Source organism: Pipistrellus kuhlii, unplaced genomic scaffold, assembly GCF_014108245.1.
Source record: "Pipistrellus kuhlii isolate mPipKuh1 unplaced genomic scaffold, mPipKuh1.p scaffold_m20_p_16, whole genome shotgun sequence".
Classification (NCBI taxonomy): Eukaryota; Metazoa; Chordata; class Mammalia; order Chiroptera; family Vespertilionidae; genus Pipistrellus; species Pipistrellus kuhlii.
In genome coordinates, this window is record NW_023425471.1 from 30294448 (window position 1) to 30309091 (window position 14644).

The 14644-nt window shown below is 41.3% G+C and overlaps 2 protein-coding genes across 8 annotated transcripts in view; both read right to left on the reverse strand.

Moving 5' to 3' along the window:
- Positions 1-14644, reverse strand: part of BEX4 (brain expressed X-linked 4) — a 667575-nt gene that overhangs the window by 578825 nt on the left and 74106 nt on the right. The window lies entirely within an intron of this gene.
- On the reverse strand, positions 6391-11139 carry ARMCX3 (armadillo repeat containing X-linked 3). 7 transcript variants are annotated; one of them, XM_036439974.2, is made up of 5 exons: positions 10982-11139; positions 10378-10485; positions 10010-10070; positions 9670-9739; positions 6391-9403 (listed from the first exon to the last, which is right to left on the reverse strand). In XM_036439974.2, the coding sequence occupies exon 5, from the start codon at positions 9258-9260 to the stop codon at positions 8118-8120; it is 1143 nt and encodes a 380-aa protein (XP_036295867.1). In that variant the 5' UTR covers positions 9261-9403; positions 9670-9739; positions 10010-10070; positions 10378-10485; positions 10982-11139; the 3' UTR covers positions 6391-8117. The 7 variants fall into 7 exon arrangements, with proteins under 7 accessions (XP_036295867.1, XP_045438362.1, XP_045438361.1 ...); XM_045582406.1 differs by lacking the exon at positions 10982-11139 and adding an exon at positions 10786-10945; XM_045582405.1 differs by lacking the exon at positions 10010-10070.

The window sequence follows — 14644 nt, forward strand, 5'->3', positions numbered from 1 at the left end:
CACTGCAGTACGGACAGAAGTAGGAGGCATTTCCTCCTCTGTTCATTTCTACCACAATTGTCTGCTCAATTTTCAGAAGAGATCTCCATCATTAGCAATTCCCTTGATCCCTTCAAAAGCAGGTAGACTCCTTAGCAGTAGTAGCCTTAAAGAACCAGTGCACTTTAGATCTCTTGATAGCAGAAAAAGGGAGTAGCTGTGTCTTTCTTGGGGAGGAATGCTGATACTTTGCAAAATGAATCAGGAATTGCCAAAGATCACATTAAATCCCTCTGGGACAGGATTGACCAAAGACGACATAACCAGCTAGAAGGAGGGTATGCCAGCTTTGGCTCACTTACTCCATGGCTCCTCCCACTATTAGGCCCACTGGCATTTATTCTTTAATTTTGCTCTTTGGCCCCTGTCTCATGTGCCATTTCACTAGTTTTTTGCAGAACAGAATGCAGGCGTTCGACAACCAGAAGGTGGGAGAGATCTATCTGGCCTTGAATTCAGAACCTAGAGACACCTATGTCACCAAAATCCTTGAGACCCCAGGTAGATGCCCCTGAAAATGCCCCCTCTCGGCAGGAAGTAGCTATGGAAGACGGATCTTCACCCCCTGATCTTGCCTGGACTCTCAATTTTTTTTTTAATATTACAAAAAACCTGGAATGATAGATCCTCCCTTTCCCTAACTGGTGGACAGAGTATGATGTAACCTGCACCTGCAGCCTGGACATTCCTGAGCACCTAACCAGGCACCTTACATGGACTATTCATTGAATCACCAATGAGCACCTGCCAAATACCCTAAGCCCTTGTCCCTAAGTACCTGAGTGCCTAATCATGTGCCTTATATGAAGCCACCAATCAGTAATTGCCAAGTACCCTTCCCATTCCTCCCCTCAAAAGGTGTGTTCCACTCTGCATGTGTTGCTGTTCTCCATTTGTGAGAGAGCCCGGCAGGGTCCTTCTCCTCTAATAAAGCCTGTAGTCCTAGTTTTTCGACTTCTCTCTCATTCTTTCAGTATATACATTCACAAGATATAACATTTATAACATAAACGTTTAACCTTTATACAAGAAGAAAATCAATCAGAATTTATTAAACTTTCATAAGTCATATGGTATAATTTTAATACTTCAAATTTTTGGCTACAGTTTACATGGAAAAGTTTAAGAAGAGGTGATAATTAATGAGGTTATATGATAATTGATTATAAAGAATCATTCTGCAAATTAGTTTGAATGAATTTAAGATTTATAAAATACTTAAAATATTGTTTTTATTTGTCTTGCCTAGATACCATCTTTTCTAATATCAAAAAATCCACTCAATTTAGTTTAAATGATGAATAAAGTAAAAATTAAAAGTTTTTAATGGATCTATTTCATTATGTCTAGATTTTCATTACAACTTACTGAAAGAAAGCCACAAAAATTAGCATGAACATAGCTAAATCACATTTTAGTGAACAGGAGACTGAAATGAAAATGGAAAAATAACTAAATAGGTGACAATTCATTTTGCTTGGGTTTCAAAACTTTTAATAACAAGTTGTCATTATTCGTCAAACAAACAAAAAATCCAGAAAAGAGGAGACTAATCAACAGTTAAAGGATAATTAATTACAAATACTAGAGATTTCCACTGCTGTAAAAGTATACATCTCCTTAATAGATCAACCGATGGACTTGTATACATGCATATAAGTACAACCAATGGACATAAAACTATGGGGAGGGAGGGGATATGGGGGAGGGAGGGAGGGGGGCAAAAAAAATCATTAAAATATGTTAAAAAAATAAATAAATAAATTAAAAAAAAAGTATACATCTCTTAAATTCTGTATGAAAGCTAATTGATGGGGTGGGGAGACATCTAATACTTTCAACAATAAAGGTCAATTTTAAAAAAAGAAAGCTAAGTGATAATACATGTTAATAGTCATGAAACAACCATCCACTGATGCTCTGCCTTTGGTGAAGGGGCATCTAGGCAGACAAATGTGTAATTGTGTCTAGGTAGAAATGTTCTCTAGCTCTTGAATACAAGTACTTTATTTCAGCAACAAGCCAATCCCCACGGCAGATACCCCAGGCTCTCCTACTTTAATGGCACTAACAGCTAGCTAAATTAGCTTGCTCTAATTCCCAAGCATTAAATAAACAACTTTCTGATGATAATTTTGTTTCTGATATAGACACTAACACTCTGGTCTACATGGTAATTGTTTTCTTTATAATAACATATATTATAATTCTGTTTTTTATTTTCAAAAATAAATTCCACCCTATTTGATAACATGTTATATCCTCTGAAAACTTTGCAATGCTCAATAAACAGAAGGCTTTATACCTAAACAAAGATGCTTTTATTACACCTGCGCTTTCATTTTTTAAATGGTCAACAAGGCCAGAGAGTTATACTTAGCCCACTATCAATGGTGGATTGAATTACAAGTTCATGAACTTGTTGGACATAGTTACCCTTCTAATAAAGCTTCTTTCCCTCCCCCTGCCTCCACCTATGCCATCCCTATCTCCAAATACAGCATCGCCCAACCGTTAAAATAAGGCCGGAGACCCAAAAGAAAGGATCAAGTGTGGAAATTTGCCGTTTTGAAAGTAAATATTCACTATTCTGCTTAGCACCACCCCCTAAAGACAGGGTACACCAGGGGCCAGTATCCTAGTTCTGCACCCCTGGATGGCAGCAAGATAGTTCTGGTGTAAAGGCAAGAAAGAGCCACAGTTTAAACTTAAACAGAGAAACCAAAGAAAACCTTCACCCTAGGATGTGCTCTAAAATGAACATAAAGAGATAGCAACAAATCAACAAACAACCAGTGCTGGAGAGAACGTGGAGTAAAGGGGAACCTAGTACACTGCTGGTGGGAATGCAGACTGGTGCAGCCACTGTAGAAAATATTATGGAGTTTTCTAAAAAAAAAAAAAAAAAAAAAAAAAATGGTACTGCCATTTGACCCAGTGATCCCACTTCTAGGAATATATCCTAAGAATCCCAAAACACCAATCAAAAAAGAATATATGCACCCCTATGTTCATAACAGTGCTATTTACAATAGCTAAGATCTGGAAACAGCCCAAGTGCCCATCAGTAGATGAGTGGATAACAAAAACAAAAAACCGTGGTATATTTATACAATGGAATGCTATGCAGCTGTAAAAAAGAAGGGTCTCTTACCTTTTGAGACAACATCGAGTGACCTGGAGACTATATATGCTGAGCAAAATAAGCCAGTCAGAGAAAAAGAAGTACCACGTGATCTCACTCATATGTGGAATCCAATGAACAAAATAAACTGATGAACAAAATAGATCCAGGAACAAGCATGGAACAAAATAGGTCCAGAAACAGGCTGACAAATCTCAAAGGGAAGGTGGGGGTGGGATAGGCAGTGGGAAGAAATTCATCAAAGAGCTTATATGTATACTAGGGCCCAGTGCATGAATTCGTCCACCTTGAAATGAACTGTGGCCACGAGGCTGCAGAAGGCACAGGGGCAGGCCTCCGCCCATCCTCCGTGACCCCCCCTAGCCCCTCCTGCAGTGGCCCTGATCCCCTGTCTGCTAGCAGCCCTGCTCCCTCCACCAGCGCTCCCACACGCTGACAGCGCAGGCCCTGCTCGCACCCACTGATGGCACAGAGCAATTGGGGCTGGTGCCAGCAGTGGGTGCGAGCAGTAGTTTCTTCCCCACCTCTCAGGAGCAGGGGGAGGTGGAGAAGCCCTCAGGGATGACCAGGGCCCGCAGCTGCTGCTTGTACCCGCTGATGACACCAAATGATCGGGACCAGACCAGAAACCGGCAGCAGGTGTGGGCAACAGCGCCAATGCCAGCTGTGGGTGGGAGCAGGGCTAGCACTGGCAGTGGGTGCAGGCGGCTGCTCCAGTGTCAGCAGCAGGTGCAAGTGCCAGGCTGGACCGCAGCACGCAGAAATAAACAATTTTCAGTAACCACCAGAGCCTTTCCCTGATGAAAGTGACCGGCGCCCAGCCTTGGTTTGTCACCCCTACTCACCTGCTCCACCATCTTGCTGTAGCCAATGCCCACCATATTCCTCACACGCCCCCTGGTGGTCAGCACACATCATAACGACCGATTATTTGGTGGTTCAGTTGTTTTGGTTCTTCCGCCATTTGGTCTATTTGCATATTAGCATTTTATTATATAGGATATCCATAAACCCTGGACACAGAAAATAGTGTGGAGAAGCCCTGGGGGAGGGGAAGAGTTGCAGGGTGGAGAGTGGACGGGTTAGTAGGGCGAAAAAAATGGGACATCTATAAAACTTTCAACAATAAAAGTAAATTAAAAAATTAAAAATAAACTCAGAAAAAAAGCATTGAAAATAATCCTTCTTAAAGAAACTGAGAGAGAAATATCTACATGAGAGAGACACAGGATACATTGATTGGTTGCCTCCCTCACCCATCCTGACCAGAGAAGGGGATTGAACCTGCAACCCAATTATTTGCCCTTGACCAGAAGTCAAACCCTCAATACTTTGGTGTGCATGCCAACACTCTAACCTCTGGTCAGGGCTTGGAATTTTTTTTAAGGCAAATAAAACATGAATTTAAAAAAACAGAAAAAGAAAACTAGTTTCCCGAGCTAAGCTATAATATATTTGGGGCACCAATTTATAAAGAACTATATACTCCATCTTTGTAAATTCAACTTTGAACACATTTGACTAAAACAGACCCACTTAAATTTATACAACTATTACATGAGAACAAAACCCAAATAGAAATATATCCTTTGAGTTTTTAATCTCCTCGGTTTCCTAGGAGTTGCCACCCTCGTTAAAGAGAGAACACTACCTCCTCCCTGTTCCCATAAGCTGCCGAGATCATGGCCACAATCCTAGAAATGTGCCATTCACAAAATGATTGAGTGGCAATTTCCCATGGAAAACATCAGAAAATGATCATTTGGCTTGCCTGGCCTTGTGGCCTGCCTAAATCAGGCAGTCGCATATGTGTTTCACACACCAGTTCCCAAAATCTGAGTAATTTTGTTCTAAATAATACCAGGTCTGAGGCATCAAAGTACATGCAGGGCACATAGGGCTGTGCCACGCTAAGACTAATTCCTTCTCAGTCTCTGTTCAAAAAGGGTTCCAAAAACTCTTGTCATTCAGTGACACCCAGAGTCATCATATCACCACAGCAAACACCATTATCATTCTGTGTTAAGTGTCCCCTGGTGCATGACCTAGTGTCATGGGAATTAAATGCTCACTCCAAAAGACAGAAACACAAAGAGACTACTGCCAATTAGCCAAAAAGGAGAAAATAAAGAAAGGGAAGAAGAATGGGAAGAAAGAAGAAGAGGAGACAAAAGATCTGCAAGAGCAGATGGACGCTGGTCAGGCCTGTTTCCTGCCTCATGGTGGCTTTTTGTTACTTAAAGTTAATTTCATTTTCACCCAGGGCAAGAAAGTCATTCAGTACCCCAAGTTAATCTAAATATCTCTTAAATCTTTAAGCTACATATTTGGGTAATGGGGCAAGTTTGTTCTCATTGTTTCTGTTTTCTCAAGTAACTCCAATAAATATTATTTAGGAGAAAAATAGAAAAACCTTAAATCAGGCTCTGAAATTTTATCTACTGTGTTGTCTAATTTTATGTATAGAGTATATTGGTATATGGATAGCAAAAGTTTCCAGAAGTATATATACTCAGTTTCAATTCACTGCTTCTCTCCCCAGCTGCCACAGTTCTTTACATCGTTCTTTGTGCAATCCTCCACTCTTATACTCTGCACCTTCTCTCTGGGGATCCACTCCCATGTCTTCAATTATCATTCATCCTCTGGTGGTTTCTAAATCTTTATTTGCAGCCTTGTCTTCTTCTCTGACAACTTGATCAATACTTTAAAATGATAATGGGTGTCTCCATATGGGTGTAGCACAGGTACCTCAAACTCAGTTTTAAATGGATTAGTCTTCCCGCCCCAAATCATTTTCTCCTACCTAATAATAGAGCAAGAAAAGTGTTACTTTGTTTTTCCCTCAGCCTACCCTTAAAGCTGGTAAACAATGGGTCTCCACATGTGCATGATTTGGTAGGGTCACCATGCCCAAAAATTTAAGCCAACCAATCACTTGGTTTTTGTCTAATCCATAAAACATTAGAGTAAGTATATGGAAGCCTGGGGCTAAAACCAGATCATAACTAAACAAAGGATTTTATTCTTTCCTGGTCTCATATATAAGGCAGGATAACATCACCAGACTAAAAATATATCATGAAAGCTGGTAAGATCATGTCTGAGGAAACACTTTGGGTCCTTAAAAATAAGAACCATTCCTTCGATAAATTATTCTAACAGTTGCCTTGCGGGAATGACAGAACTCTACACAGTAGTCACTTAATAAATGTTAACCTTTATTGTTGTTATTATTTTTTAAATGACACTGACATGTGGCAGAATGCTGCCAGAAAAACAAGTCAACCAAAACAAAACAAAACAAAACTATTAACCCTGCATTCTAGGAAATTAAAAGTGCTTGCTTTTCTTAATTAACTGCTATGTGCCAGTACATTCTAGGTATTTTGCATGTATTACTTCATTTAATCCTCCTGACAAGCCTCTTCTTCACCACTCAGCTATCATTTCAGGGAGGAAACTTCAACCTATCTCATGTTTAATCTAATTTTTCCACTCAGTACATGCTCCAATCACCTGCTTCATTCCCAACACTTTCCTTTTTCAAAAATTTCCCAAAAAATCAATATTCATCTTAGATAAGTAAGAGCACATTGATAATTAAAAAGTAAAAAGGTAAAAGATCACTCATTGTCCTTCCACCAAAAGGTAAGCTCTGTTAATATTTGGATGTCTATAACTCAGAATTTTAGTGCCTACTTAAACATGTCTTATTATTCTCAAAAAAAAAAAAATGAAATCATACTATGAATACCACTATCTAACCTGCCTTTCTCACTCAACAATGCATGATAAATATCTTTTCCTGGCAATATGGGTTTAAATCAACATATTTATCATATGCCATATGAACATTCATTAATTTATTTAACCAATCCAATGTGCTAGACACTTGTTTCCAATATTTACTATTTTAGACAGTGCTAGGATGCATAACCTTGTTCATGTAGCCTTTGGTCAATTTCTCAATTATTTTCTTAGGACAAATGGCTTACATATTTTAAGGCGTATATGTGTTGTCGTATGACCTTCCACAAATCTTGTGCCAGTGTAAATTCATTCCTACCATCAGGGTTTGAAAGTGTTCGTTTTGCCACACCTTCATGGTCATTGCACAGTAGGTGAGAGAGGGACTTTTATATGAATTCCAATGATTTCCAGTCAAAAATATTTAGTGGCTTTTTGTAGTCAGTGGAATAATGTTCAAACCACTATCCACAAACTGGCTTCACCTAGTTTTCCAAATTTATTTACTTCCATTCCTTACATGCTCTACTCTAAGCAAACTAGTTTCTCACTGTCATCGGGACAACATTACTACCTCTATGCCTATCTCACATCAGTGCCCTCTCACTCCTGTCTCATTCAGGACTCTTTTTAAATGGTCACTTCCTCCATAAATCTGTAGTTAACTACTGTACCCCACAGTAGCCTTTGCTTCCTCTGTGCTCTGAATATGCATATTTGACAATGAGCCCAGATAGTCTGTTACTTTGTTTGTATGTTTCTAATCTCTCCAAAAGATTCTAAATAAAAGGGCAAAGATGCTTTCTTTCTTTCTTCTCTCTCTTTTTTTTTCTTTCCAGCATTAACACACAACTTTATTGATGATACACAAATTAAGTTAATGCAAATGACAGGAGGGAACTTACTTAGGATGAATTGGTTCACTGTCATTTATACAGAAGAAATAGTAAAAATATTTCAGTCTAGGCAGTGAGATAAAGAGCAACAAACATGTTTTCAGAACATGTAGTGACATTCATTCATCCAGCTTAGACCTAAAGATCAACTTGGATAAATATCAGCTTTGATGATACAATATGATATTCAAAATTGGTAGCTGAAAGGATTCCTTTACCATATAAACAAGGTGGAGAAAAGGAATAGTTTACAATGTGTGTTGCTTCTAAACTACAAAATCAAGAAGTTATTCCTGGCTGTTTGGAAACATATTCTCAGCCAGTTTGGACGTGAATTTTCCAACTTTTACTTTCACCAAAAAATCATGGTGACTTTCTATCCCCAGAATCTTATCAGCACACACTTGAAAGTCTTTTAAAAAGAAAAAAAGTGAACCTTGGCTGAACTGATTCTGAGTAGGTTCATTTTCTTCCCATTTACAATTGTCATTTATGTTCTCAAATACGACCAGAAGTTTCAGAATAATCTCTTTGTTCTCCTTCTTATTAAAGAGGGAACCCAGTGAAGATGGTACTTGGGCCCTGAGAAGTTCTCTAGTCATGGCCGGATTTTCAGCCAAATTCAAAAGGAGTTTCAAAACCTGAAATTTGGTTTCTTCATTTCCTGCTGAAAATAAACGAAAAAAGTCTGAAATTGAGTTAGCAAGCATGTGCTGATACTCATTAGTAACAGTCATATTTGTAAGCAATCTGAGTCCAGCCAGCTGCACAGATGAGTTCAAGCGAGAAGTGATTGTGTCATCACACACTTGATTCATGTATATCTTAAGCCTGCGCTGATTTTCAGCATTCACACTCAGGTTATTCAGGACAATTAAAGCCTTTTCCTTAACGATGGGATCCCGGGTATTGAGAATCTTTGCAACAATTGGGAGACCACCCAGATCACGAATGATATCTCTGTTAAATGCATAAGCAGCATTGTTACCCAGAGCAATTAAAGCTGCTTCAAGAATATAAGGCTTTTCAGACATCTCAACCAAGCAAAGAACTTTTTGCAGCTCTTGAGGGGACAAAATAGTATCATCTGAGTTGGGGGAAGCCCGTTTCTGAACAGCCCTTCGAGCTCGGGTAGCCCTGGCCCTTGCTCTGGCCCTAGCTCTGGTCCCGGCCTCAGTCCCAATCCGGGCCCAAGGTGGGTACCATACTATTCCCTTGCTTTCACTGTTATCATCATCATCATCATCAGACCAGTCATTGTACCTGGCCCCAGGACAATCCCCAACATCATCCACATCCCCAGGCCCACCCTCAGCCATTTCCTCTTTGTTCTGTTTTCTTCCCCTGGCCAGTCGATAAATGCAATAGCAGGCGCCAGCCCCAATCACCAGTCCCGCAGTCACCCAGCCTACTTTCCTGGCGTAGCCCATGCAATCGTCCCTGACAATAGCAGGGACCAAGGAACAGAGCAGTCACGCAGGCTCGGGGAGAACTATGGGCCTGGGTGCCGGTCTGTGGAGGGTATTTGTCTTCAGCCACTTCAGGGCCACAGTAGCTGATACCGGAAGTGAACCTGGAGGTGGAGGAAGAAAATGGGGTTTGAGTTTCTCTTCTTTTTGTGCTGCCCCATGCATGGACTTGCACAGAGGGACAGGAGAGTAGTAAATGAGTACTTGGTAGGAAATGTAGATTGTTAGTAAACTCTCTATCCCCCTCATTTTACCCTCCTGAGGCCAAACTCTCCCCAGCCTAGATAAAGGCAATGGAGCCCATAGTCTCTGCTCGGGCCTCAGCCATCCCAACCTAGGGTGTCCCCAGAGAATGGCATCTTACACTCACCTCCTCCAGACAGGCAGTTTGCCCCTTCTTCCCTCCCCTGGAGTGTGCCACACCCAACAATCCTTGCAATCTGTAGAGAGACCAGAACCAGTGAGAACTGCGGGCTTGATTAACTATTCATTCCTTGCTTTCCTGATTTACTTCCAGGTTGTCAGATTTAAAAACACACACACCAAAACAAAACCTCTCTATGTCATCCAAAATATGTACATGCCTGCCCCTTCCTTAGCCTGAAATGGGAGGGATGTTAGAAAAATGAGGTAGGATTGGGTGAGCCTATCCAACATGGCTGATCTCCAGCCCCTCCCCCATTCCGATCAGCCCCCACGCCCATATCGACCTCTACAGATCCAAGGAAACTTCCTCCCTTGCTTCAAGTGTTGCCACCTGCTACAGCAGACCTACAGGATGACAGATCGAAAATATGGAGACTAACTACTGTTGAGAGAGGAGGATTATGAACAAACTATCTGATAGGTTTTTCTTCTATCCTTCTCTCCCACCCTATCTACCCCCGCCCCCCGCCACACACACACACACACACACACACACACACACACACACAGCACACAACGCATGCCATTTTGCCACAGCCCCAAGAGCGCTACAAAACATACTCAGATTTAGACCTAACCTAGATTATTGCCATCTCCGGTTTCTTCCCCGCACCCACCCACCGCCACTCTTAGGGTCCCCAGATGGCCTTACCCTCAAATCGATCTTCACTAATCAGGGTTAATTTCCTTCCTCTTCACTTGTCTGGCGTAGTGCCACAAACTACGGAAAGACTGGCAACCTGGGAGAGGCTCGGATCCACTAAACAGCCAGGACGACAGAGCCACAGTCAGAAAGACGGGAAACAGCAGCTACCGAGTGCTTGGTGGACGGACCAGTCCCCAGAACATGAAATTCCTTCCTAATTCGGAGGCCTGGTTGTCAAAGGTTTCCCACCCCTCCCACCCCTCTCCGGGTTCTGCTGACACATCACGTTGCACCCCCACCTCACTCTCCAAGCCCAACCTTTCCAGGTCGGAACTGTCCTGGAAGACTGGGGGCCAATGCCAAGGCCACAGCTCCCTTTCCGGATTATGGTCTCGGTTTCCAGCAGATTCCCACCTTCTGATCTCTGGGCTGCTCCCCAAACTCCTCCCTGGGCACCATTTCGCAGCATCGAAATGGGCTGCAGGCGGGACAGATATCCTGGAAAGCCAGTGGCGAGTGGGAAAGACGACAGAGGCGCCTCAGGACCCGCGACGGTCTCCGCCCTACTTTCTGGACCGCCCCCACTTTATGGAATCTCCCAGGCACTGACCTGCTGTGATCCGGGACAATTTCCTTCTCCTCTTTCTTCCCTCTGCCACAGGCCCGCTCTCACTCAGAGCAGTGGAGAGCTAGTACTCAGACGGAACAACGACCAGAACAAGAAGGACTTCTGCACACGTCAGCTCTTGGTCACGTGAGAGCTACGTCATCCACCAACTCTGGTCCCCAATTTCCCCTCCCACCAGCAGTGCGGCAGAAGAGGACCCGCCCCTCTACATTCCCTCCCCCATACCAGGCCTTGTTACTCTTTCTTTGCTAATCCCATCTCCCTGTAGTTAAATTTGCCTTCCTCTGATTGCCAGAAACAGACAGCATCTTCCCCTGGGACTGCTGGCCACTTGTACTTTTTGAAAAATTTGCTTCTTCGTTCTCTAGGCTCCTGGGACATCAGCAACCTCTCCTTCCACCTCCCCTCCTCACAGCTGTTAATGTCTTACCATTTCCTCTGAAATCTAGTCCTGGATCTGAAACCAAAAAATAACATCAGAAAACGAGACCTGGAGTGAGAGTGAGGTTTTTACTTTCTTAGTATTTTTTTGTTCTGCCCTTTCCCACCCCCAGCCTGCATTCTTTTCATGAGAAAAATTACTATAGATCTGTTTTCATTTGAGAGGGAAAAAGAGTGGGAGTTAGAGAGTGAGGTTGGGTGGACGGCATCCAAAAGTTCCACATTTTCTCATCTGTGGGGAGTGTTATACACTTCACTCAGAGCAATCTAATGTCTTCTGGGGCCTAGCAGAGAACACAACCCTATATGAGCTAATCAGTGCGTCTGAGACTGTATAAACCTTTGGATAGGCAAGTCTTCTAAACAAGAGAGCTACAGACTCCTCTCACTTGCATCAGTTAGCAAAGAAGAGGCATGGAGCCCTCAGGAACCAATAACAAAAGAAAATGTGGAGTAGAAAGCACAACTGTGTAGTAGTTAGCTGTCAGATAAACAGGCGTGCACAACTGACAAAGTGAGTGGCAATGAACATTACAAAATATATTTGGGTACAAATAGAGACTATTATCTTTAAATCACATAAGTGTTAGAGGAACACTGAGACCAAAACAAAATTGGCTGAACTAGGATCTAGCAGTTACTGGGAAACTATTTCACTGGCTGGTTTAATTCCCGCAGCAATGATTGAACATTTTTATATTGGGGAAAGTAGTAAAATAATGTCAGAATATGCAGTCTGCTGTAGGATATTCCCTAATAGTTCAGATATAAGGTTATTATCTGAGTATAACTTTTTAAATCGTTAGACAATATGGGAGTAATTCAAGAGACAGAAAGTTTGGGAAGAGGCAAAACTACAGGGAAAATTCATATAACTGTAACTTTTGGGAGGCAGTACTAGAAAAAATGACTGATATTTAGTAAAAAGAAATCAAATCAACTATATGATTCTGTTTAAAGAAAGATCATACGCAGTGAGGGGGCTTATTTAAACATGAGATATATGAAAAGGAGAGACAGAGGAAAGTGTTGGTAGGTCCCACCCAAGCACTGTCTAGAGAGGGAGTCTTGGCTAAGATGACTGGAACATTTAGCTTTTCTTTCTTTTTTTAAAATTTAATAAATCTTTATTGTTCAGATTATTACAATTGTTCCTTCCCCCCCACCAATAGCTCTTCTCTACCAGATCCCCACCCCACCTTCTCCCATTACCTCTCCCCTCCCCTCCCCGCTGTCCTCATCCATAGGTGTATGAGTTTTGTCCAGTCTCTTCCTTGTACCCCCCACACAGACACCCCTTTCCCCCTGAGAATTATCAATCCCCTCCCATTCTATGCTCCTGATCATTCAACTTTTCTTGGCAGAGCTATCCCCATGATGTGCAAGAGTACTTCAAGCTTCCTTAGCTGAAAGCCATCTCTTAGAGCGAACCAAGATTCTTGATCTGGTTTCAGGCTCATATGCAACTTCCTGAGGTATGATTTCCCAAGTAGTAGTTTGCCTACAGGAAAAGAGCGAGCTGGTAAAACTGACAGAAACCTCCGGTACCCCTGACAAATTTATTTCTCGGGGTAAACTATTCAGTCATAACTCCTATTGAGACAACTTCCCTTATGGCCTGATTTCAAGGAAAGAATGCAGAGATCCATGGTTTGGGCATTCAGATCTAGATTTATATACCAGTCTCTATGAATGAGGGTCTTTTTTGACAGAAATATCTGCTCTCAGCATACAGACCAAATCACTGGTTGATCATGCAACAATGAGGACAAGATCCTGAACTGCAGATGCAACTTCGTGGAATCCTTTCAGGGAACCAGGTAGCTTTTGCTTAGAAGACAACCTGCGCATACCATTTTAGAATTTTACCTCTTTAATGTTCAATTAATGTGAAAATCAAGGCATGCTGTGGCAAATGGGCTCCCAGCACTTCAGTCACAGCTGGACAATGGTTTAGTATCCAAAATTACTAAAAGGCTCCTGCAAATCAACAACATCTGAAACCGTTTAAATTTTTCTCAGAAAAGAAAGGAAGTGTATTTTAGGTACTCTTCATTTTCTGCAGCAAGTGAGTAGGCATTGTACACAATACAGACCAATTGAAAACTAAAATTTAAATCTTGAACCATCATAAAAATCGCAAGTTGGGGGAATTATGGCACTCTGGAGAGACTATCAGTTCCTCCTGCCTAGACCCCACAGAGCTGATCCTGGTTTTCAACATTTTCTCATTGTTTACGTTCACCAGGTTTGGTTTCTGTTGCTTGCACCCAAACAAAATCAACTAATACACAATGGAGAAACAAATAACATAATACCAAAAAATATATAGATTGTTAAGATAACAATATTCTATAATTTATTTTTCTCACCTTCTACAATGTCTTTACTGTTATCATATGCCTATCTTTTTTTTTCAGACACTTTGTAAGTTACAGGTCATATATGACCACATACTGATTTAAACCAAAAAGGTCATTTAGACATTGAGTTCCCATAGCTTTTTGCAGGCTCAGGAATTTTCAACAGGCATGTCTAAGGAAATGCTTAGGTATTTTCCTTTTTCGCTTTTGAAATGGTCAGGCAGATAGCATGCCCTTAAATATTTGTGGTGAATGTATAATGGATAGCAAAGTAGATTTTAAGAGCTATTCCCAAGTTTCCTTGGTAGGAATTGTAAATCAAAATGACAAAGAAGTAAGAGAATTGAAAGGGTTATTATTCCCATGGGGTTTAGGAAGTATTAAAAAGGGAGTGGATTCAAACAGGAAAGGTCTGACAGACTGGGAAAATGGTGGTCAGGGGTTATACTCTGGGACAATTGGAAAATATGCCAAAGGAGGGAGTTATTGTATATTAGTAAGGAGAGGAAGAGTGGAATTTTTGTCCTTGAAGCTTTGTTAATTTAAGCTCTGTCCTTAAATTCTTTCTCATGCATATATTCAAAACAAATAAAAGCCACTTACATAAGTATTTAGTAGCCAAAAATTGAATGAGGGACAGTTGAACCCTCAAGTTCTATTTATACAGCTTAATAAATAAAATTCACTTGTCTATGATAAAATAAAGGATGAGAAAAAGAACAGTATAAGGCAATGAGGGCAAAACAAATGAGGTAGGCGTTTAGAGAGAATGATTGGTGAGTGAGTTTGCACTATAAAAGTTTGAGGAAAACTGGAAAGTTGTGACCTGTTCTTGACTTCT

What these genes read in the sequence shown, in the direction of transcription:
- ARMCX3 (XM_045582405.1), bottom strand. Translation starts at nt 9,260, where the DNA reads ATGGGCTACGCCAGGAAAGTAGGCTGGGTGACTGCGGGACTGGTGATT.